The sequence below is a fragment of the Anopheles coluzzii genome, chromosome X (genome assembly GCF_943734685.1).
Source record: "Anopheles coluzzii chromosome X, AcolN3, whole genome shotgun sequence".
NCBI classification, from domain to species: domain Eukaryota; kingdom Metazoa; phylum Arthropoda; class Insecta; order Diptera; family Culicidae; genus Anopheles; species Anopheles coluzzii.
Window position 1 is genome coordinate 15,030,201 of NC_064669.1, and position 26,468 is coordinate 15,056,668.

General features: G+C 39.4%; 2 protein-coding genes and 1 long non-coding RNA gene across 4 annotated transcripts in view; 2 read left to right on the forward strand and 1 right to left on the reverse strand.

The window, feature by feature from the left end:
• LOC120956888 (uncharacterized) overlaps positions 1-26,468 on the forward strand; it is a 124,518-nt gene that overhangs the window by 21,717 nt on the left and 76,333 nt on the right. The gene's annotated exons all lie outside the window — the stretch shown is intronic.
• Positions 2,599-3,643, forward strand: LOC120957233 (uncharacterized). Its single transcript, XM_040379323.2, has 2 exons — positions 2,599-3,038; positions 3,131-3,643. The coding sequence occupies exons 1-2, from the start codon at positions 3,020-3,022 to the stop codon at positions 3,544-3,546; spliced, it is 435 nt and encodes a 144-aa protein (XP_040235257.2). The 5' UTR covers positions 2,599-3,019; the 3' UTR covers positions 3,547-3,643.
• On the reverse strand, positions 9,481-10,304 carry LOC125908443 (uncharacterized). Its single transcript, XR_007453378.1, has 2 exons — positions 10,000-10,304; positions 9,481-9,906 (listed from the first exon to the last, which is right to left on the reverse strand). It is a non-coding gene; the product is annotated as an uncharacterized LOC125908443 (long non-coding RNA).

A 26,468-nucleotide genomic window follows, 5' to 3' on the forward strand; every position in this document is an offset into this window, starting at 1 on the left:
TATTTCAATTAGAAGCAAAATTTTATGAAAAAAATAATACAATATTGTAAAAACGTATTATTTTTCCATCAAAAAATTATAAATGAAGATTCCATGTTTATGTTAGAAAAAAACTTGTACATGATTGTTTTGTGCAAGCTCAATAGTTTATAGGAGAAGCTGCTAAGCTGAGAATCACATACACAAATAAGAAAAAAGTATTATAACAGTACAAAACACATCTTTGCTCTGAACCTCAAGTCAGGATTTTTATTTTAGATCAGGCCATCTCTGGTAGGATCTTCACAGTATACATTCTAATACCTCGATGATATTTATTGTTAAATTATATCTGTATTATTGTATTATAGCCAGGATACTCTAATAACCATTATACGTAACCTAATATACGTACATTTAATTTGATTTTGTGTTTTCAAAGTGTAAATTTTGAACAATTGAATAAGGAATGTACAGAGCCCATAGTTTACACATATATTACTCATAAGACATATAATAGATATCATATACGGTTTGATTTACGGTTACGAAACACGATATTAGAACGAGATTAATCAAAGTACTCAACGACGAATACAAAGTTAAGATATCCTTAAAAATACGGATAAGGTACGATGAGGTCCTTCGTTTTTTCTAATAGTTATCATAGTTTTATAAAACACTTAAAACAGGCCTAACTTTACGAAAATGTTACAGAAAGATGCGCCTTTTAAAATGAGCGAAACATTACAAAAGGCTTTGGAAAACTAGGGAATGAATTTAACCTCACGTCGAACAAATTTCGGTATAAATTAAGGATTTCATAATCATAACCGAAGCTTCGAAACAAACCTGAGGCGCAGTTCCAGCAAAAGTAACTAATGGCTATAAATGCAAGTAAGGCATACACAAAAGAAGAGATCTAATCCATCAACAATATAGGAGGAACTTATAGAATAGGTTTGCTGAATATTTTAAACCCTAACTTGAATTTAGAATATTTATAGTATAAACTATACTATACTATATAGACTATAGTATTTATAGTAGAAACTATAAAAACATGAAGAATTTAATTTGAGAAATTAATTACATAAATGGTAACATGAACGTATTATCAGACGAGGTGTCATGAATAAAACAAATCTAGGAATCTTGAACTCAAAGAATTAGCAAATCTACATACCCCACAACTACCTCTGTTAACGATTAAAATGTCGGATAACAATTAAAAACAATTTCGTTGTTGTCATCGTTTGAAATATTTCACAAGATTTGTTAACCTCTATGGGAGATACAATCACATTAAATGCTAGAAAAAAAGAAATTCAACAATGAGCCTCGCAAAAAACACACATTACATGAAATCAAGAGAGAATTAATAGAAGGAAAATTAAATGGAATACAACTATAAAAATAGAAAAACGAAGCAATCCAAAGTTATGTCACGATACGCTTGCACTGAAGAAATAACGTATCTTAAAAGATTGGGTGTGAATCACTAGAGAATACAGCCATAATAATATTAGCAAAACTGGAATGCATACAAGCCCACAAGCTATCATAAAAATGTACCATGATTCCCCAACATATAGAAATAAAGAGAAGACGCATTTAAACTAATTGTGACATCAATTTCGCGCTATGACGAATGCAATTATTATATTGAACAATGAATGTATATTTATTTTATGAATATATTACGATATCTGAATTATATAGAATGATATTTTACCACTTAGACGAGTTTAGTGAATCGCGTATACCTCAACAACTATTTGTTATACAAGATTTCCATGGTTTTCTGGTTGTTACTCGTAATTTGTTGGGTTCATGCTATAATTTATCCAACGTGGCACTCATATAGTTTAATACAATGGCACTATATACTATATGTGCGTTGTCATTGCCTGAATCACGAAATATGCATACTGTCACAATACTATGTAACTTAAAACATGAGCCGATAAATGGCCAAACATTATTACAAGACTATTTAATGAAATGTATTATTTTATGCAGATCACCTTAATGCATATAAACAGATAAGGGTACAGAGTAGCGTTACTGTAAAACATATAGCGTTGTGATAATATCAGCAATATGGTCAGATCGTTCATTGTAAAGAAATGTTTTTATAATTCATGCTAGTTTAGTATTTACTGTCGTTTGATGCTCCAGTGAACCAGAAAATACCAAAACTTGTCTCATCGAATGCTTGAATTCCGTTTCAAATGAAGCAGACATCAGCAGAAATTTGACAGGCAGGCTTTAACCTTATCGTTCTTTTGACATGTTCAACTTTAAAGAAAGCTTATCTTCACCAGAAAAAAGAAATCAATGTTATTTAAAAGAAACTTGCTGTGAAACAGGGTGTTTTTTCTTATCCCTGAAATTGATTCAAATTGAGTTGATTGAGAAGGAATTGAGCGAACAAAGTGTTGATTTTTTTAAAAATAGGTGGAAGCAAAACTAATGCATTAGCATTATTTTGTATTTAAAGATAACCCACTTACTGCGATAAAAAATAAGTCATACACCCCGGCACGAAAGTCGTGAGCCTCGTGAGTATCGTTTTTCTGCTTCAATGCGAGAAATCTGATCTGGAGAAAGACGATGGATGCAAAGCATCTCTTTCTCTTTCGCTCTCTTTCTATCTCTGTTTGTCATGCTTTCCGTTTAAGACTGGGCTATGGAGTTAAACAACCTAGAATAATAATGCTTCCATTGTCTGCCCAATCCTGGTATACATCGTAGCAGCTGCGACGATGATGTCTTCTGGCGTGTATCGTTAGTAGGCTTTGGAAGGCGTTCGCATACGAGCATTAGTCAGCATCGAGTTTTATGTGTCTGCATGCGTAAGTGCACCGTTTCTCTGGTCGAGCCGACGAGTCGCTTCGAGCAGTTGCTTCGGCGAGGGCTTTGCCTTGAACCTTGCGATCGGGTGAATTCGTCGACCAGCTATTGAACACAACGAAACGCCACCGTGTCGCTTAACATTCGCTTTAAATCACTCCTGCATCTTGTACGCAAAACATCGATGGAGCACCCGAATCAAGGTAGGCAATGGGCTCACTGCTGGCACTGGCAGATGGTAAATAATATAATATCTAATTGTGATTGCCCCTGTGTGCACTTGTACACATACTAGAGCCTACGAAGCAAATGCAAGGCGAGTTCATCGAATGGAAGCCCTCCGAGCCGGGCGAGTGGCAGTTTTTATTCTTCGAGGACCAGGAGCTCAAACTTTCTCTGGACTCAGAAGAGGAGGGACAGGAAGCGATGCCATACAGCATGAAACAACCGCCCTATCTGTTGAACGATGTTTTGCGATGCGCTTGCAGCCACCAGTGCCAATTCCAGTGCTACGAGAACGATCTGCTGCTGACCTGCCAGTCGCATCCACGGTTGATTTGCTGGATGTGTGAAAAAGCGCCGGCCACACCGCCCAACACACTTCAAACGACGGCCGTGGCCGACTTTACGGATTCAGATAGCCTAACAGACACGAGCGAGCTTATCGAAACGGACGACAACGGAGAAGATTCACGGTTGATAGAAGGGTAGTTTTTTTTTTAAATAATTTTCAAGTTATTCACGAGCAACAGTTCGCACTACATCTTCCTTTGATGTGGCGCACCGTCGTCCTTATTAGCTAATAATGGATATATTTATATCTGTATATAAAAACAAATTCATAATGTATTATAATAAATAAAAAACTTTTGCTTTTTAATATAAAATAATTGTGCTTTCTACGATAGCCCTATTGTTACGCACGCGATTCTAAATTTCTTTTCTTTACCAATCTAATCGTAGTAACCATTGTTTATCCTTCCAAGTCAAAATAAGATGTTTCTGGAAACACGAATTATCCCATCCGAACGGATATTCGGATAAACTTGGGAGGATAATTTTAGTATAAAAGTAGGCCATATTTTGAATAAAGCAGGATTCAAACGCAGAAGCTCTTGGAGTAAAGAGGTTTAATTCTAAATATCCGAAATAGGACAGAGCCCCTGGATTTCCGAGCCAAACACCCCCTTCCGTCTGCATAGGCTTCCCAACCTTGGATCAGAAGCAACTAGCGGGAAGGACTGGTTAGTAGGCGAAGTATCAAATACTCTGTCCACTCTGCTGCTGTTTGTTTCTCCTCCGTTACAACCCTGCAACTCTTGCTGAGGGCCAAACCTTCGCGTGGCCTGCCGGAGAAGCTCGGTTCGTAACACCTATATTACTTTAAAAAAACTGTTGTACGTTGTTAACATGATCGCTATTACCATTTCATCAATGAAAAATCTTGATGAAATCAAATCCATACACATCATAAAACTGTTGCAGTCCCAATTTGTTGATACAGAATCCTAAGTCTTTCGGCAATACAAAACGAGGCGATAATCGGAGAACCAGTCTCTTGCATCGCTTGACTCATTCTACACAGGTATTTTGCATGGGGAGCGGGATGAAAATTTTTTACTCTTGGCATCACATTCTCCAGCTGATTTTCCGCTGCAATCGGAGCTATTCTCGGGTCGGCTGGAAAGCTGTGATTCTGCATACTCCGCAACAAACCGGTCCCTCCGTTTCACATGGTTTCGTTTGGATCCTTTCACGTTCTCCTCTTGGGTCGCTTCGTCCAACCGACCGGCCCCCTGCGAGATGTAATCGAGCAGCTAATTCCATGTCATAAATTGTGTCCCATGACGCATGCCTAGTCGAACGAGTCATGGTCACACAGCCACCAGTGTGCAAGCACCTTTGATTTTTACATAACATTTTTCATTTCAGTTACGCTTTTTGTGTACAGCTGATGATGTCCGACAATAGATCTAAAGAATTAATTTTAAACCTCCATCATTTTCGAGATTTAATAGTTGATAACGTGCTTTAAGTTTAACTAGAGTCGTCAGCTATTCCTCTTTTTGCTTTTTTAGTCTTTTTGCCATCCTGTTCATGATTTCCTGATTTCTCTGATTTCGTCTGAGCTCGATGTATTTGTGTACAAAGATTCGAAGATAGCTAACAGAAATATGATTATGAAGCTGAAATGTGATCAGTGCCAGACAATTGCGCGAGCTACTCATAGATGACGGTGTTTAACGCAAACAGGAAGATCGCCCTTTAGTCGCGTTGGTTTTACGACCACTGCACCTCAGCCCTATCTTTTCTCATATTACTCATGCATATTTGTGTGAGACTGTGTGCGGAAGCCATGCAATCGTGTCGAGGAGATAAATGGTGTTATTTTGATCGCCGCTACATTCGATGCGTTTAGATGGAGCTTTTTTTACATCTCTTCTTAAACTCAATGTGAGTGTGTACGTACAGATCTTCCGCTGTCCGTGAACTATCCGCGTGAAAAAATGAACATACTGCTGACTTATTCGTTGTTGTATGTCTTTGTTTGGCGTCACTTTGAACCGATTGGCTTCGCATGTCACTTGCATCTTATCTGCAATCTATTTCCTAGCATCTTTTGTGCTGGGCTTTTCCTCCAACCAATTTCCCGTAGAGTTCCGACCTCGCTTGTCCCACGGTATCCATCGCGCCGAAGTGCCAACACATCGAACGAAAAAGGGCGTACCCTCGCAAACCGATTACGATACGACTCACCATTGCAAGCTACGCAGCACTCTGGCATACAAAGTTGCAGACCATGGCTATGGTCTGGCTCATGGCAATAACAACGAGTTAATTAAACAAGAAACTGGCCAATCGCTAAGCGCCGCACGAAATCCCATCAGCGCTTATACACCTACGCGTTCTCTGAAGCGTGCATTCGTCCCGTCGTATCATATTCACCTGATTAAGCTGTTGCATAAGAGCGTGAATGTGTGCACAATCACGACCAACACAATTGGCGATTAGATGGAAAAAGAGAACACCTGCAGTGCAATGGCTATGATTCATAATAACCAGCTATATTTCCTGAGTAGCCAATTCTACAATTTACAAAAGCCAAGGAGTACTACTTTGGAGGAGGATACTTTGCAAAAAGAATTAAAAAATGTTAAATAAGTTTATCAGGTTTATTTTAATTTTATAATCAAGTCGTCTCGTCGACGAGTTGATGAATTTTGTAGGTTCATTTGTATGGAAAAGTTAACTTTGGAGTTAATTTTCTCAACTCAAATCTTATAGATTTCAGAATAGAATAAGCCTACTATAGATGATTAAAAATTTCAAAATATAACTTGAAAATATGTGGGTCAAAGCAAATTTTGGTTTTTGAATGATACTCTAATTTATGGGGATTTAGGGGTGTAGATGAGGTATGCAATAAAAAAGAAAAAGAAGTATTGGTTGCAAAAGTCAAGCACAACATAAGCTTATTTATCTTATTTTTTATTATTTTGGTTTTTATAAATTATATACATATGTTTTTTTTTTATTGAGCTTCGGTAAAATTTTACTGATTTTTTTTGGGCTGAAGTTTCAGTAATCTTTTCAATAAAAAGAATGTTGTTTACTGAATGTTGTTTTAAATGTTTACTGATGCTCATTAAAATGACAGCTCGTTTACTGAAATCGCAGTAAAGCCATTATGATATTACTGATTTTTCAGTAGTTAGTAGTGATTAAAAAATGAAATATTTATTTTAAATTGACTTTTTATTGATGCGCAAAGATTGCCAGTCCCTCTTTTCATTTGGATAAATGTTTGTTTTTTGTTTTATACAGTTTAATATTTTGTCGCAACAAGTGTTGATGGTTCAGTAAGCGCTCATAGACTCCACCAAATTTCAGCAAGCACAGTGAATTGTAGCCAACATTATACACGCCAACACGGCTGGCTTTTTACACATCACGAGCACACCGCGTTGTTTTGTTTTGATGTTTTGACTGACAGGTCGATTTGACAGAATGAATAGCTGCATTTTCAGTCATTTGTTTTACTGATATTCAGTGAAACGACCAATTTGACACTGATTTTACTGATTTTTAGTAAAATGTGTATTACTGAAATGCATTCAGTAAATTGCGTTACTGAAAATCAGCAAAACAAAAAAAAAATTATGCTGAAAATCAGTAAAATATTCTATAACTGAACCGTTTCAGTACAAAACTTTACTGAAGCATGATGATAAAATTTGCTGTGTAGCCATTGCACTGCAGGTGTTCATTCTCTTCTTTCATCTAATTGCCAATTGCGTTGGTCGTGATTGTGCACACATTCACGATCTTATGCAACAGCTTAATCAGGTGAATATGATACGACGGGACGAATGCACGCTTCAGAGAACGCGTAGGTGTATAAGCGCTGATGGGATTTCGTGCGGCGCTTAGCGATTGGCCAGTTTCTTGTTTAATTAACTCGTTGTTATTGCCATGAGCCAGACCATAGCCATGGTCTGCAATTTTGTACGCCAGAGTGCTGCGTAGCTTGCAATGGTGAGTCGTATCGTAATCGGTTTGCGAGGGTACGCCCTTTTTCGTTCGATGTGTTGGCACTTCGGCGCGATGGATACCGTGGGACAAGCGAGGTCGGAACTCTACGGGAAATTGGTAGGAGGAAAAGCCCAGCACAAAAGATGCTAGGAAATAGATTGCAGATAAGATGCAAGTGACATGCGAAGCCAATCGGTTCAAAGTGACGCCAAACAAAGACATACAACAACGAATAAGTCAGCAGTATGTTCATTTTTTCACGCGGATAGTTCACGGACAGCGGAAGATCTGTACGTACACACTCACATTGAGTTTAAGAAGAGATGTTTAAAAAAGGCCCATCTAAACGCATCGAATGTAGCGGCGATCAAAATAACACCATTTATCTCCTCGACACGATTGCATGGCTTCCGCACACAGTCTCACACAAATATGCATGAGTAATATGAGAAAAGATAGGGCTGAGGTGCAGTGGTCGTAAAACCAACGCGACTAAAGGGCGATCTTCCTGTTTGCGTTAAACACCGTCATCTATGAGTAGCTCGCGCAATTGTCTGGCACTGATCACATTTCAGCTTCATAATCATATTTCTGTTAGCTATCTTCGAAACTTTGTACACAAATACATCGAGCTCCGACGAAATCAGAGAAATCAGGAAATCATGAACAGGATGGCAAAAAGACTAAAAAAGCAAAAAGAGGAATAGCTGACGACTCTAGTTAAACTTAAAGCACGTTATCAACTATTAAATCTCGAAAATGATGGAGGTTTAAAATTAATTCTTTAGATCTATTGTCGGACATCATCAGCTGTACACAAAAAGCGTAACTGAAATGAAAAATGTTATGTAAAAATCAAAGGTGCTTGCACACTGGTGGCTGTGTGACCATGACTCGTTCGACTAGGCATGCGTCATGGGACACAATTTATGACATGGAATTAGCTGCTCGATTACATCTCGCAGGGGGCCGGTCGGTTGGACGAAGCGACCCAAGAGGAGAACGTGAAAGGATCCAAACGAAACCATGTGAAACGGAGGGACCGGTTTGTTGCGGAGTATGCAGAATCACAGCTTTCCAGCCGACCCGAGAATAGCTCCGATTGCAGCGGAAAATCAGCTGGAGAATGCATGGAGAATGTGATGCCAAGAGTAAAAAATTTTCAACCCGCTCCCCATGCAAAATACCTGTGTAGAATGAGTCATGCGATGCTCGAGACCGGTTCTCCGATTATCGTTTCGTTTCAGTTTGTATTGAGGTGGTAGGTAGTAGATGGTGCCGCTGTTTTAGCATTACATACTGAAAAATATGTATCGTTTTGCTTTTGGCTTTTTTCTTGTCTGAACCAGTTTAAGAAAATGCTAGAGTTTTCGCTCGAGTGTAATATTTTTCATTGGTCTAAAATACAACATGCTCCCGAGTTCGAGAGATAGAAGTGTCAAATTGTGTATGATGGCTCATGCAGTGGCGGATTTACGGTACCGGGAGCTCTAGGCGATCCGACGAATGTTGGCCCCCTGTAGATGATGAGCGGGGGAGAGGGGGTGGGGGCCAACCTTCGTCGGATCGCCTAGAGCTCCCGGTACCCTAAATCCGCCATTGTATGAACCATCATACACAATTTTAATGGTGGTGATCGGGGCCCTACCGACCATTGATGCTGCATGATTGGAGGGTGTGAAGGAAACTTTATGACAAATCGGCAATCTATGTTTTTTTTGTGCAAACGTTAAGTAATTACTTACCCCCGAGCATCTAGGTACAGACTAACAAGCATTCTCATATTAATCAGACTGCGAATACCAGAGATAACAGGAGCAGATTGCTCAAAAACAAACAGTTATACATCTATCAGAGTACCATTACTTACTCCTGTAATTGTGTCTTTTTCAAAAAATTCTGCGATTTGCATTCGGAAACCATTGACAGCTAACAAATTATTACAAATTATTATTATTAACAAATTATTATCAACAAATTATTAGTAGACAAATTATTGAAATCACTTAAGCCAAGTTTCCGAACATGGACGCTGGTTTTGCTAATCTAATACGAAGGAAGCATAGGTGCTGTACACGTTGATAGAAAGCGATATGTAACAAAAGCCAGTCGTTGTAGTGGCCATGCGAAAGCATGGGTGTACAATTTATTTTTCTGGTTTTATTTTTAGCATCAATGACGCTTGCAGCAGCGAGTACATAAAGAGGACAATTTTATGACATTGAAACTAGTTTCAAGGGATGGATGTATGGCCCAAGTGAAGCTATTGCTGCTGCTAAGGTAGAGATTTGCTAGCGTCCCAACATCCGCTCCCAGCAGTGTGAGTGAACCAAAACCTGTATGGGAGGGTAGTAGTAGGGCAGTTAGTTGTTGGCATATCTGGACACATCACAGCTAGTAGCGTTACACCGGCACTTACATTTCTCTTTCGCACTACGATCGGGCACGTTCCAACGCGACCAGAGTACTTACACTTGTTACATACAGCACGCAAAGGTCGCTCGCAAAAATCACAGCGACTTTTGGGCGACACAAAAACTGCAAAAGAGAGACACGGGATGGGGGCCAGTTAGCAAAATGCACCACAAAAGCATACGACACCGCACCACAATGCGGGCATTAAATTCTCACTTGTCCAGTATGCTTTCTGCATCGTGCTGCGATCGGCCGAGTGTGGGATGAATGAAATCGTGTTGCCACAACACAGGAACAAAAACACAGTCAAACAAAACTAATCCGTGACACGCACCGTAGGACCCGATGGTTGAATGTGGAATGAATTAGCGCTCACGAGCGCAGGTCCGGTTCGACACAAGGGTCAAATTGGGAGTGCCTGCGGCGATGACAGCTTGTGTGCGTGAAACTTCATATAGATAAGCTTAAGAAAGAAAGAAAGAGAGAGAGAGAGAGAGAGAGAGAGAGAGAGAGAGAGAGAGAAAGAATATCCGTACGAAACACACAAACGGAACGATATTGATGTGCCTGTTGCGCGTATATCTTTTTGGTAACTGGTATAAAGGAAGGAACTGATAGATTTCCCGTGATTTGAACATGTCACTCTTGCGATTTCGCAAATTCGCGGAAATTCGCGTCCATAAAATGGGATGGCAATAATTTTTTCATTCATCATCGTGTCATTGCATCACAATCAAGCGAGGACAAGGCACCCGATGGGTGAAAGTCAGCCCCACACATTCAGCCTGGACAATCAATGGATGAATTTGCAATCAATGGATGCTTTTACTCATTTGCTTGCCTCTTCTTCTTAGTGAAAGGTGTATTGTTATGTCTAAACGTATTTTATTTTCTATGCACCTGTCCAACCCTTCCCGAGTTTATCGCCGGAGCTCTTAGCCCTCATACGTAGGCCTGACTATCCTGCTATGGGTAATGAACAAATCATATACATCCAAGCCCATTAGCCCAGAGCAGGCATCCCTTTACCGACAACGGCTGTTGTGCCAATGAAGCAGAAGAAGCTTTTAGTATTGTTATGTCAAGTCGGCAAATGTCAATTTGAGTTGAAGCACTTTACCTTCTTATTTGCATACAGCTTAGCGGTGGCGGATTAAGACGAGAGGAGGCCCTAAGCGGTCATGCGAATGAACATAGTTCGAACAATGCGGCCGCTTAGTTCGCTTAGGGCTTAATCCGCCCCTGCATCTTGGCCTTAGGTCTCACTATTATACTGCAAATATTAATTGCATCCACAATATCCTCTCTTCCCAATCACCTGGCGTCATTGTTACTGCTTCGTGCCCCCACACCCCAGAGACATCGGTTGGAAGGGATGTAGTGGGTTGGAAGTATTGAGAGAATATACCGTGTGGCAGAGAATGAGTACTACAGAGTGTATGTGTGTGTGAGAGAGAGAGAGAGAAAGAGAGAGAGATAGAGAAAAAGAGAAAGAAAGAGGATGAGTGTATGTGTATGTGTGTGTGTTTGTTCGAGAGAGTGTATCGAGACGTACAAACTTCTGAGAAGATGCCGCTCCAGTGGACGAGTTCCAGTGGAGCAGAGACATCGCTTTTTTCGCCCCATGCTGACGACGTGTTAGACGTGAGCCGTACGCGTTGCTTGCTTATTCCTTAGTGTATGTGTGCGTGTGTGTGGAAGTATTACGGTACAAATTTTGGCGAAAATTCGATCAGTACCGATACAGAACAACTGTGCAGACAAAATGGGCAATCCCAACGCTGGACCGTGCGGTATGCGCTTGGCCCAAGGCGATGGTAAATATTTTTTATTAGCGATAGGAGCGCAGCTCACTCTTCTCTATTGTACGTTTTATTTTTGCTTTGGTTAATTTCTGCTTTCCTCTACAGCAGCCCTTCGCAGACTGCTAGGGCTGTGCATTTTCTGCCATGACGTCGTTATCTTCGCGTGCAGGATGTGCGTTCAAAATAATGGACCTTCAATGCGTATATGCCCCTACGACGTGTTGCATGACGGGGTAGGTAAAGAAGGGAGGGTGTCCATACTAGAGCGATAACCAACTATCACCTCCATCACCACCATAACACAGCACAAATAATTTGGTTTTTCTATTTTTACAAATACAGGAGCGATTCCATGTGCATTGTGCGCAGCGTGCGCGAGCTATATTTTTTTGAGACGACGGCAGCAGGATTTTTGGCAGCGGGATGGAAGTTCGGCAAAGTAAAAAACAACATACATATGCACTAACCAAACCCGAACTACAGCAGAGTGCGAGAAAGTACACCAAAAAGAGATACGCGCAATAGGCACATCAATATCGTTCCGTTTGTGTGTTTCGTACGGATATTTCTAGCGTTCGACAGTAAGGAGTTTTTTCGACACTCAATAGTTCTACGCTAGCCGAACCTTCTAACATATCCCATGCAAATTGCTTGATGCTGAATTTAATTTAAAACAAGCAATTATTTACGAATAAACTGATACTACCAGAAATCAGCACTAGTCTTTTCTTCGATGCTTCAGTTTCATTAACCTGGTAGACGAACGATTTGGGAAACATTTCATGTAAACGCTTTGTACTTTGATGCTCTTCTGTAAAGCTTTCGTAATCGCCGTAATCGTAATCGGCTTGATTGATGGCAAAAGTGGGGAACTTTTCTGAGCAGACAACAGCAATAGCGAATGGTAGGTCTGGTAGTAAAAAAAATAAAAATAAAAGAAAAAACAACTCATCCGGAGCAGCTCCAATGACGTCTATTATTCAGCGCGTCTGCAAACTTGTTATTAATAGCAGTTCTTCAATTCTTCAGTTTAATGGTATTTGTCCCCCGGGCATCTGGGGGATAGAAAAGCTCGCATTTACCCTTATTTGGGGAGCGTTCCAGTGCAGCACACAAACGCAAAAAAAAAAAATCTCCAGACAGTGAGTGTCTCTGATATTAAGATTTATTGCACCTAGCGTCTGATGCTACGTTTTATTACCTTTACCTTTGCTGTGCATCTGGTTTTCTGACGGTCTTTCTGCCTTGAGATGCAGTGGTTGTGAAATATTGCGCTTTATGTTGGTTCTCCAGCGCATCGTTGCGGTAGTTGGCACCATTATATGGTTCCTCCAGAGCGGGGTACTTCATTCCGAAAGCGATTATGACGGCTTCTTTTCCAGATCGGGCGGAAAGCTATGCTGCAAATGAGATCACTCAGGACATCGCAGGTTTTCAGTTAAGGTAGATCATTTACATTTGCATTATTCTCAGTACAACTACAACATTCAGAGTCAAGGTCACGCTCCGTAACCAGTATGGCGATTTTATTCAATTTTAAACCTATCAATCAGCTAAGCCCATCAGTTGTACAGACAGTCCTTGACCGACAACGGATGTTGTGCCAAAGAAGACGAAGTAGATGAAGGGTAACAATAAGAAGAAGAAGAAGAAGAAGAAGAAGAAGAAGAAGAAGAAAAAGAAAAAGAAAAAGAAAAAGAAAAAAGAAAAAAGAAAAAGAAGAACATTAATAATAAAAATAATAATAATAATAATAATATTAATTATAATAATAATAATAATAATAATAATAATAATAATAATAATAATAACACTAATAAAAATAATAACAGAAATAATAATAAAAATAATAATACTTATGTAAATAATAACAATAATAATAATAATAATAATACTAATAATAAGAAAAAGAAGAAAAAGAAGAAGAAACAACTTATCAATCTTTCACCGTAAAGCCTCCCATTTGTGCTGTGATTTCAATTACATATTTTCTATTGTTTCTGTAATTTATTTTTATTCGTTTCTTCTGTTGCGTGTTTGCTTACTACAATACAATCTTTGATATGAACGATATAATTAAGCTGTTAATTTTGATATATTTTTGAAGCTAGAGCTAAAACAGTTTAAGCTATTTGAGTTTTCAAAATCTGATCCTGTTTGTCTTGTCGATCACCGTCGATCGTTGCTGAGAGCTATCTCGCGCCTTTTTTGTAAGCAATGGCTTAAATTCGATAGCAGCTTCCACCATTAACGTTACTACTCTGGGCTGTTTTGCGGCAGAAGATGAGTCAGTCGAAGTATTAGAAGGCCGTTTATTATTTGAATTGAGGTATTCATTGTTGGTTTTTGGTCGTAGCTCCTGATCTTCAAAGAAGGAAAATTGTAGCTCTCCGGGTTTCGAGCACTTCCAGGGCGGAAGAGCCTCGTTGCTTATCTTGTTGCCTTTACTAAATGCTGATTAGAATAATGTAAATATTAGGTGTGCTCAGAAATACGTAAAACACTTTACACTTACAGTCCATGGTCGGATATTTGTGTAGCGCGTTATTGCAGTTATCGTAGGAGCTTTGTCCGTCCTTTCGACACAGTGGATAGAGAGCAAATGAGCTCGCTGAAGCATCACACGTGTTCCGACCTTCAAAAACAATCCCGTTGTCATTGAGGTTTGACGTTCAGCCAAGAAAGCTCTCTGCAAAAGGGCGAATGGGGAATGGCAGACAAGGCGAAATTGGAATTCGAATTTCCGTACCGCACCTCCACTGGAAACGATTCCGGTTCGAACTGAACTGGACAGAACTCTTCTGCGATAAGGATAGTATGCTGCTGAATTATATAAGTTGGAGTGACACAAAATAAAACAGAGTTGCTTGAGTTCTCATCGAAACAAGAAACTTCTTTTCAATCTGATTTATCACGAGGAGACAGACTCTCCCCTCTAAATACTAACATGGTATAGACAAAGAACGACCCGCTAAAAAACTCACACTTATACTTTTTCAACGGTCATATGATACCAAGGACAGGTGAGATAACATGAAGTCGACCATATGTGTGTAAATGTGTGAAACAAACACAGCTTTGAAAAATGTTGTAAAAATTTAATTCAAATTCATTAAATTATTTGCTTAGAACAGTCTATTGAGCTGAATGTACAGTGTCTTTACAGTACGGTGGCTAAAACATGAGGCTTTCCACATTGTTTTATCTGATTTGGCGAAAACATTATTTCTTAAACCTGTTTTTGTTAAACATAATTGGTAGAGATTGTTTAAATACATAACTAGTTCTATTTAAATTCTTGAGTTCTATTTAAAAGTGAGAGTGTTCTATATTCGTGATCGTACCGGTACATATAATGTTTTATTGCGGTATCTGTTTTAGACTTACAGGTGTTTAGTCTCTAATGGTGCGTCCGAACCGTTGTCGTTTAAAAAGACGCGACAGCAGCAATGTCACACGGATACACGTAAGAGTTACAGTAAGAGCTAGAGACATTAAAGCGACGAATGTGATTCTCATACTTTGCTAATCCTGTTGTATGAGACGCGTTGAACCATCAACGACAATTCCATGATTGCAAATATTCACAGACACTCACTGTTATGCTGTAAACACACGTTCATTTTATTGACCAGTTGTCAAGATGTACCGGTAAATGTGATTTGAAACATGCAACGAACAAACATATAACGATGAGTACTGGATGACAAGACTTGATCAATATTGTACAAACATGCATATTAGCACGGAAGAAACACTAGTGCTTACCTGTTGCTGTTAGAGGCTGTATTGCAAACATGCGATTTGATGGCGAATTGCTAAAGAAGAGAAGCTCTAACTGCGACCAGTGGAATCCGGTTCATCGGCGTCTATCACTGACCTTCTAGGTTAGTATATGTCAAAAGACTGCTGGCATACTCCGACCGAGCATTAATTAGTAGTACGATCGGGTTAGTAAAGTTGAGTATTTTAGAGTTTAAAAAAAAATTATTCGGAAAGAACGGATTTGGGCGTATTGCTTAACAAAAAATTACATTAATACAAAGGGAAAAGATTTACAGTCAAGTTTGTAAAATGAATTACTTACCATCATCAAAGAGGTGTTTTCAAGGAACACGTACTTTTGTGTTTAATTTTTTTTTTACCGATTGGTTGGCAAGTTGCCATTGCAGAAGGAAGGTGAAAGATGAAAGCACGATGTATCAACATTCAATAAATCATAATTTGTAAAAAATAAAAATTGTTGATGTAAATATTTTGTTTAATTTATTCTCCTCATTATCTCACATAATCTCACACACGTAAGGGTTGCAGAACCCTGGAATTGTCAACTTAAACATGCAGTGGTTTGCTGTGCGCTTGTTCAGCAGTGCAATCGTTCTTTACACTCGGGGCGGTCGCTTTCTGCTGTTTCGCTTCCAAAACGTTGATTCTATATTCTTGCAGAGTGGAATAGTGTTTTTATGCGGCTGTGGCTTCTATCATCTAACGTCTTTTTAAACTCTCACGCCCTTCAAATACTGAATATGGAGCTGAAGCTGAGTCAAGGTACAAAGGGGTTGTTCTAACTACCCGTAGGAAGCTGAAAGATTTGTTTCATGATAAATCGTGTTTACAGCGCTCGTGTCCGGTAGAGCGGCCGATGAGTCGGAAGAGTTGCAGTTTCTGTATTTCGAGGACCAAGAGCTGAAACTAGACGAACAACGGGACAAAGAGGAAAACAAGCAGCCACAGCAAAATGTGAAATTGTGCTATGAACCTGGTAGTCAGTACTGTACCTTTTGCATGACCACGTTAATGCGTGAGGGTCACGTGGCGGGGGAGTCGTGCAACTTCCGGTTTTGTGGCAAATACGACAGGCAGATCTGTGAGCCAATCATCAAAGTAAAATCAGAAGAATATGAAAATAAGGAGCCAGAAAAGGATAAAGCGAAATGAGGGAAAGAGACGCGACGCAGCACACGCATACGTGCCATGTAGTCGAATGTTGTGCAATGGTCAACATACACCCACCGACTGTCGAGCGTTCGATATAATTGTACGTATCCCAAGAAAACCACAGGGCAACTAGTGTTTTCGATTGGTTTTCCAGCAACGGAAAGGCTAGGGCAAGGATAGCCTAGGTTGTTTTTTGTATGGCCGTTGCCATGTAGGTGATTCTCGTTTATCTCTTCGACTTCTTCAACTCGTGTTTTTTCGCAGGTTCGCAGGGACTTTTTGCGCAGGTGCGATAGGGCGTAGTGCTATTATTTGTATTTAATGTTTTCCTCAATCGACCAACCGTATGTGTGATGATTGCAGGGGTAGAACCCTCCGTTTATGAGAAAGCTCTCTTTGTTTGGTGTGACTCCGCCCGACGTTGTCTACAATCAACTCCTTGTTGGGTAAAACATAATCGCTAAAGAAGCATCACTAGAAAGATTTCAGTTAAGGGAGGATACGTTGTTCTGTCATTCACTCTTTAGGTTACAATGGCTTTATGAGGAGAATACTTACTTACTTATTTATCCGGCGCTATAACCGTTTTGCGATCTTCAGGACCTGCTTCAGGAGTGTCCGAAACCGCTAAACCATTGGTCTATTGTGGGCCAAAAAGGTAAAACAGATGACATGGCCAACCGTGAAAAACTGTTTGTAGCGCTGGAGAAAGTCTGGATAAATTTAAACCCTCAACACATTCAAACCTCGTTGAAAGTATGTCACCTCGCTGTCAAACTGTTATTGAAGCGTGAGATGGTCATAAAAACTATTGGTTATAGTAATTATAATTTAGAGCTATCGATTCTCAAAGTGCGCACTTTACTTTGTCTATCTGAAAAATGAATTACGCTGCTATTAGATCAAACTTCTAGAAATATATGTAACATCTTCTTCTTCTATGGCTCAACAACCGTTGTCGGTCAAGACCTGCCTGTACCCACTTGTGGGCTTGGCTTTCAGTGACTAATTGGTTCCCCCCAATAGCAGGATAGTCAGTCCTACGTATGGCGGCACGGTCTATTTTGGGGATTGAACCCATGACGGGCATGTTGTTAAGTCGTACGAGTTGACGACTGTACTATATAGACCGGCTATATGTAACATCACCAAGGTATTAATTTTGAACTTACAAAATGCTATAATTTATCAAAAGAAAGCTTACTAAAATGTCCAATGCAAGAATAGTTATAGCGATGTTTATATAAGAATAACAAGTGCTTATTTATTTTTGTCTGGTACTGGTACTGTTCATTAACTATATTTTGGCTGAACGTTATATCTGAAATACGCCAACGTCGGTTTTACGTGAATGTCTATGGAACGCATTATTCGCGTAATACAGAAAATCTGTTTTGTTGTTAGAACATCGTTTGAATGAGTGATGCTTACTTTAATGTCTATCGTTTTTTGAAAACAACTGAACACTTCAGAGCTAGATTTAGCATCAGGTATGTATCTCCATGCATCTACATGTGTTTCGAGTACGGGCACGAGTACGCCCAGGGCTGCAGTTACACAATGTGCACATGAAGGCGGTGAAAGTGTGCTCTTACGGTTCCGATATATCAAACCCAAACCGTAGGCAGTAAAGTGGCAAAAGTGAAGGCAAGTACATCAAAATAGAACATGTGAAATAACATTACGAGAAGCAACGCGTTTTGAAATACACAGCGTGGGCGTCAAAATACGGCACACACGGCTGGTTGGCCCGCTAGATAGTGATATTTGTAATGCATTTTTATTGCGCTAGAAACTAAAACCTACCAGCCAGTGTTTTCTGGCATTCATAATATAGGCGTTTTGCCGCTAAATTTATCCTCCAGACTAGCAATGCACTGTAACACGTAGTTTGTTACGTAAGCGTCAGTACAGTAAGCGTAACTTTTTGTCTAATGCTTCTAGTTATTTAATGTAGGGTTAAAAATGTTTGTCACTAGCAGCTATAAAGCGTTAGAGCTCTTACACACCACACGAATGTGACAATTGGCGCGTTCGACAAATTTATCTCATTTCCAAATTTATGAATGAAAAATCAGGCAGTTCGTGGTGCTGTCGCACGCTGCAGGTGTGAACGTAATACGAACTTTGATGGTTACACGTTCAAAGCAAAAAAAAAAAAAAAACATTGTAAAAACAGGTGTTTTTAAATTATTTTGGTTAGTGTTAATGTTTGCAACGGTAGCAAGCAATTATATTTAGAATATATTATTAAGCAATTATATTTAACATACATTTTTTGTTAGGTCACAAATCATTTTAACTGTCTAGATTGCGAGTGCGCCGAGATTGTGTGTTTATTTCGGAAAATTAAGCTACAGCCGTACTGAGCTATGGTCGCCAAACGCGCTAATTTTAACATTCGTCCGGTAACAAAGAGCTCTTATGCAAACATCATCCACGGAGTGCTGTGCAATAATTCCGTAAAATTGAATTTTTTTAACTAGAGTATGCTATCTCCCTTCTCCCCCAACCTGTCACGATCAACCACTCTAATGCTCTCTTCATTCTCTCTTGCTTGCTCTCTCTCTCTCTCTCTCCCTCCCTCTATATTTCTCTCTCTTTTCCTCTGTACCACTATCTCGTCTGTATCTGTCTCACCATCAAGCTAAAAAACATTTTCACACACACACACACACATACACACACACACACACACACACCTATACAACTTAACATTTCGTTAGGCTCGGATCACGACAACTCGTCTGGGTACCGCCGGTGGCTAGACGGTCCTAGAACGGATGCATTGTGCCGTCGCGTTTTTTTTTTATTTTTTTTATTAGCAGCAGTGTACCCCGCGTTCTTCTGAGCAGCACCAGCGAAAAAGAAACAGAAACAGATCAATGCGCACTGTACAACAAACACACTATCGCGCTTTGTCCACGTCCGGAAAAATTCCACTTAAACGCAAAAGGTATCTTCAATAGCGTCCATATGTCTTCATTGTGGGGAATTAGACAGCCGCAGCGGATGTTTTTTGCCAATTTTGTTTTTTTTTCTGCACGCATGATTACCACTACCTTTGCGAACACATGCACACACACACACATTGAGGCAAGCGCAGGCAATATATCGCACAGCTACATCGGAAGATATCACTAACTGAAATTCCAAGAAGCTCTCTTAAGGATGCTGCGAAACCAATCGCCTCTCGCTCGCACACACGCTCGCTCGTTCGCTCGCTCTCTCGCTTTCTCGCACGGTGGCGAGGCTCTCTCGCAGTGTGGCCCTCAAACGCGCGTGGAGTCGGCGGCTCGTGTGTGGTTGCTCCAGTATTAGTGCGTAAGGTTACGCTCAATCGCACCATCGAAGTGAAAACTGAAGGAAGCGCACACCCATCATAAATGCGCAAGAGCTTGAAGCGGCCGGTGATTGTATAGAAGCGCAGTTAAAAGTTCTCTGGCGGTGCAGTTCCAGTGCTTTGTGGTTAGAAAATAGCATTGTGTGGTGAAGGGATTCAAAATACAACGTAATACAACGGGAGGGTTTTGGGTTTTTTTTTGCATCAAGATCATGGACAACCATCATCATTTATTCCCACTCTTTTCCTGGGCATTGTTACGTACGCTGAAGGCCTGACCCGTCTGTCTGCCATTATGACAATGTTCTGATCGCGTGTTCTGTGTTTTTGTGTGGGTGCGTGTGTGTGTTTGCGTGTTTTACAAAGAGGAGGAATCTTCTTAGACTCCCATTGTCACACGGGCCATCCCGTTAGCATGCGATTCTTACACAGTGAAGTCCCTCCTTTGGTCATACACCCCATTGCTGCACATCGTTTCAACGCAACACCTTCCAATATTAGTGCGGGCATACATATTTTTTTTCATTAGTGATTCTGATCTGCCAAAGTCATTCTGTTGCGCCGGTTCTCCTTACGCGTCCAAATACGCGCCAAAATTGCAAAAGTGTTGCACAGGCGAGCAATAACCGCGCTAATTAGGATACATTTCGAATTATACTTATCGTAATTTAATATTGTTTACAGTCGAGTGAGTTGTATTTGATGATGCCGAGACATTTCAACTGAAGGAGAGATTCGATGTTTGCCATACCCATTCGGATGTTCCCTGATTGTTCTGCTTAGTGGCTGTTTCAATTGGTTTTGTATGTGTGTGCTCACGTAGATTTTTTTTCGTGACTGAATTCGTTGCTGTCGTTGTGTTCTTTTTTTATATCATTCTTAATTTTGCATCCATATTCTTGCCTGCTACATTGGGCTGAACAATATATGGATTGAATCCATTCAGCGATGTGCTCGAGCCTTAATGCGGGCAAAACAAAGCGCTATGGTTTTGTGGTTTGTCCAAGTGAGATAAGGGGAAGTTGTTTTGTTCTCCATTTTGATTTCTTCGTCGCGCGTCGCTGTTAGACCGGGTTTTAGCGATTGTTTTTCACATCCAGGAAATAAATGTAAACCTGGCATTAGTTGCGACACATGTGATTTTTTTTTTGGTAAAAAATAACAGATATTAACCCATTTGATTAACAATCAGCAAATAATGCTTCAAAATCTGTGATAAAAGTTCGTGAAATTGTTTTGTCCCAGAAAATCGAAGAACCTTACTGAGACCGTTGAGCTTAAAATCCATATCATCGTAGTATACATTGAAGCTATTTTATATTGTACTGTAAACATTTGATGTATAAACTTAATTGTAACGCTGCACTCGTACACAGATGCTACGGGATCGGTTTTGGTCATTTTTCCGATTTATTTTTGTTGTTTCTAATTTTTTTTATAGTTTCAACGATTGATTTGGTTTACCCAGAAATGTTAGACTTTTGGTATCGAATTGCAATGGGAAGATTCCAATAAATAGTGGGAACGAGCCAAAAATATGTTTTAACATTATAATTGTTTTGTTTGTTTGATTTATCTTTTTATGTGGTGTGTTTGCTCGTGTAATCCTGCGATACCCTCCAGAACAGGATGAGCCAAGCAGCTGAAGGGAGTGATACCGGTAACGGTGTACCATCGTCACCGATAGCCAGAAGTGTGGCCGAGTCCAGTGCAACCCCTTGGCGTCCGATGACGTTTCCGGACTTGCGTGGGTTCCCCGCCGCACAGCAGCTGTACGGTTTGCCGGTTCCGATCGATTTGAGCTTCCTACGCTCACCTGTCAGCAGTGATGAGGGGGCATCGGGACAGCCGTGGCAGCAGCAGCAGCATGCCGACTTACCGTCCCAGGTACTTTTACCCACTTTCCAGGTTTCTATTTTCGATAGAATTGCACGCTTTCGAAAACATCAACCGTATAACGATTCTCAAACGTTGCAGGTAATTACACCTCGGGAGGACGAGCTGGTGGAAGCCGATGTCAGTGGTGCTCCAGTGGCTCCAATGAGAATTAAATCCGCTGGGCTGGTCCCGAGAGCTAGTGGCGCCGTAGCGGTAGTGGAACCGTATCAACACGAGACCGGGTCTGATGATGAAGCAAACGAACAAGACTCGTCGGAATTGGACGACGTTATGATTCCCGCATGTCCAACTGCTATTAGCGCACCGATATTTTTGCAACCCGAAAATGAGGAAGCAAATATGACAGCACTCAATGGTGCTGCATCGATTGCTAACCCGTGCTGGCCACCGCTGCATGAGCATACGGAACAGCCCGACCAGCAACTATCCGTCGATGTTCCAATCATAGTTAAACTAATCGGTAGAGCAGGATCGTACGGTTCACTGTACGCGATTTGGTACGCTCAATTGGGAAGCCACGATATCATGGAGCGTATCCCGGATTGCGTCATATTTGCCCCAGAGCTGGCACCGGATCACCAGGGACCCCCACCGATACTTACATCGCTTTTGCTGCAACGCAGAATGTCGACTGGCGAGCTGGTGACGGTTCCGTATGGCCCGAAGCAGATGCCTGGCCATTCGATTGAATAGGATGTGCCCACGAAAACGGTGCAGCTATCGGTAAACCAAACCTACCCTTGTTTGTACCCTTATTGGAGAAAGTGGACCAATTTTGAGGATTAATTTTACTTTAATACAATGTATTTTGGTAAAAAATCATTTAAACGTTAAACATTTGTATTAACATTTTGTACTAATATTTGAAGTCAATAAAGAAAACAATATTTTTGAAGAGTTCATACCGCATAACAAAGACATGATATATGTTTCCTTTATTCCTTCGGCATACTCTCCCTAAATGGTCGACTGTTTGCATTAAACCACGTGCCGTCTTCAGTATTATACAAGCTTTTATTCATTGAACATTGGATTCATTCCTGCGTATTAATGTGTAATGAGTTCGAATAGTTTTTCTATGCTCATTGTCTGGATAAACTAACTGACCCAAATTTAATCAAATTTCTTTTTTTTTGGTGATCGGAATTAGTGTTGTTGAAAAATCTTATCTTAAGCCTTCATGCAAATATTTATACAATCAATAAATATCCTAACTTTCCTCAGATTTTGCTTGGTTGACCTTTGGCTTCCATTTGCTGCAGGGTATATTGTGTTGTCTTAGTTTATTGTTAAGTGGCATGACTATAGCTTTAAATTGTGTAAAATATGTTTCTATAGCGAAATCATCAGCAAAAGTGTATTGTTTTTTTTTTTAAATATATTTATTTGCGTGTACAGATTAATTTCTATTTACTAGTGTGGATATTTACAAAAAAAAAAAAACTTTACATTTACAAAAGTAGTGCACACTTAAGGACGACTAAATCTATCTCAACATCGTTGTTTTCAACGATGTGGAAAATGTAGTTAGCAAACAACCTAAGAATAAATATACGTATTCCCAGACTAACTCCTGCTAGTTCTGGAAATCGCAGACTATTGAACAAATAGGGGCGTCCTGGAGCTTTTGAAACTATTTCTTGCTGCAGCAGTGCCCAAGCCGCCGCTACTCTACTACAGCAAGCAAATTTGTGTTCCAGACTTTCCATTTGTGGACAAAACGAACATTGATTGGAAGCCCTTCTTCCCATCCGAAACAAGAGCTCTCCATGTGACACTTTACCATTTGCTAGCATGTATAGAGTAGCTCGTTGTTGTGCTGATAAATCAAAGCTTTGCATATTAGCCCAGATTCTGGTCCAACAAAGTTGTTGATTTTCATGTGCTACTTTGGCATCTGGTAGCTTGTCCACAAGTATGCGACGAAGTTTACATGAAGAGGGGTTTGCGACATATTCAGCGGGTAAATAGGCCAGTTGTCTCACCACGATTTTTAGACAGGGATACCAGCTTGGAATGGTGGCCAGATTTGGCGGATTACCAGCTTGGACGATATGAGGCTCGCTGTATTTGAGGGAGCTGCACTCTGCTTATTTGCACGACTAGTATGTCTGAGATAAAATTGTGGAAAAGTAGCGATGATAAGTTACTACTGATGTGAATGGTTTTGACTTACTTTTGTCTTTAGAAATGTTATTGCCTATCATGAACCTTTTATCATTATCAAACGCTTTTTCACCATGGAGTAGTGCTAGGTCGGTTGATTTCCTTGTTGGACGGGTTTTGAGTAAATCTTGCTTCATTTTATGAATTTGATGTGTAGTTGACTTAGAATTGATAATTAGGTATGATAATGCCTTCATTGGTAATTGAAGGAAGTCAATACAGCGCCTACCACAACTATATGGACAGTCGTTTTTCGCGATTTGCGGACAATCCATAAGAGATAGAGAAAAACAGTGAATGTATGAGTTGTGCAGAATACTATTTCACATCTTCGTATATTTTTTTCAATTTATTTTAACACGGTTTTATGACACGACTTATGACGAAAAAACAAATTTATGGTCGTACCATAACTATAAAGACACTTCGAAAAACAGGTTTTATGTGCTAGCTAACGCATTTAAAAATCGTTCATTAATATAAATAACATATTCTAGAAAGGTTTTAAAGATACATATTTTTAGACGATTTTTAAAAAGTGTTTTAATAACTTATTTTAAAGTTTTATAAATTTTATTAGAGTAATCATCAAAATCTATTTTTTTAAGTATAAAAATCACTAAAAAATGTTTTTTCGCCTGTAATGATTGTTTTGAAAATGAAATCCAAAGAATTTAGGAAGATTTTCAAAAAATGTTTTGAAACTGCCATGAGAATCTTATCAATTTTGTGAACAACGGTTCAAAAAACTGATCCGATCAAACAAAAGCGACACTAAAAGGCACCACAACAAAGACATAGTTAAGGAATATAATCCTAACATGATATGTTTTTCCTCCCAATTTCAAAACACCTTGAAAACAATGTGTTTTTTTTAGCAATTTCAAAATAATGTTTGAAAAACTTTTAACATACTTTGGTTTGCATTTTCAAAACAATCATTACAGGCGAAAAAAAATTTCTCTAGGTTTTTGATATTCGAAAAAATATATTTTGATAATTACTCTCATAAAACTTATAAAGCCTTAAAATAAGTTATAAGAACACTTTTTAAGAATCGTTCAAAAAAATATTTCTTTAAAACCTTTGTAAAATATCTTATTTATATTTTTGAACGATTTTTACATGCATTAGTTATCGCATAAAACCTGTTTTTCGAAGTGTCTTTATAGTTATGGTACGACCATAAATTTGTTTTTTCGTCATAAGTCGTGTAAAAATGTGTTAAAAAAATTTGAAAAAATATACGAAGATGTGAAATAGTATTCTGCACAACTCATACATTCACTGTTTTTCTCTATCTCTTATGGATTGTCCGCAAATCGCGAAAAACGACTGTCCATATAGTCGTGGTAGGCGCTGTACTTACTTAGCTACTTATCCGGCGCTACAACCAATTTCGTACCAAATGTCCGAAACCGTTCACCGTTTCCTTTATAATACTACTTTTACAAAAAAAACCTGTGATGCTTAAAATGCTGATTGGTCTATAGTTTTCTTGTGTAGTTGAATCTTTGTCGTGTTAAGGTATTGCTAATATTTTGGATTTTTACACACTTTTGAAACTTATTCAAGCTTTAGAAAGCTGTTGAAAGTAAAAAGATAAATAAACAATGGATTTGTTCGGTAAGTACCATTATTGAAAGTATCAAGACCGACAGATTTTTTGTTAGTATGCGCTTTGTTTTCAATGTGTTTTACCTGGGGTCTCCAAAATATGTCCCCGGGTTGCATACGGCCCTCGAAAGCCAATAATGCGGCCTGTGAAGACTTTGTGAAGATTACAGGGTTTCCCACGATTTATTGGTTGGTTCTCATCAATTTTTGGTGGGTTCCCATATTTTTTTGGTGCGTTCCCACGATTTTTTGGTCGTTTCCCAGAATTTTTTGGTCCAATTGTATTGATATCCAATCGGAAAATACCAATAAATTATGGGAACGAACCAAAAATCTATGGGATACGACCAAAAAATCGTGGGAACACACCAAAAAATCATGGGAACTGACCAATAAATCGTGGGAAACCCTGTAACACAAAAAGTTTATTAGTCAGCTATTATTTAATTTATGAAATTTATTTTAATTTCAAAATCTAGCTTCATTTTAAATATGTATACATAAATATATTTTTGTTACATTCAGTTGGTATTTTCTCATTAGCTTGCTTCTAGTTGGAGGACAGTTACACGATTTGTGCTCATCAGCATTACGTATAACATTTCACGTGATTACAGTGTTTACGCTGCTGTGGTTGAATTGTGCTCTGCTACCATTGGATTGTCACTACACGGAAGGTTCGTAAACTAATACGACCAAATATTAGAATCAGGCAGCAGCGGCTTTTTTATTTTTCTTCTTTGATCCAAATTCAAACGTCCATTACTAATTTGCACAATGCACTCATTTGTATGATCTCCTATTCGAAATGCTAAGTAACAGTTGTGGTGAGATTGCCGTATAATGTAATTGATCTGCTTCGCTCTAACCGCCAGTCACATTGGGCTAGGCTCATGATTCATTCCGAGGGGACGACC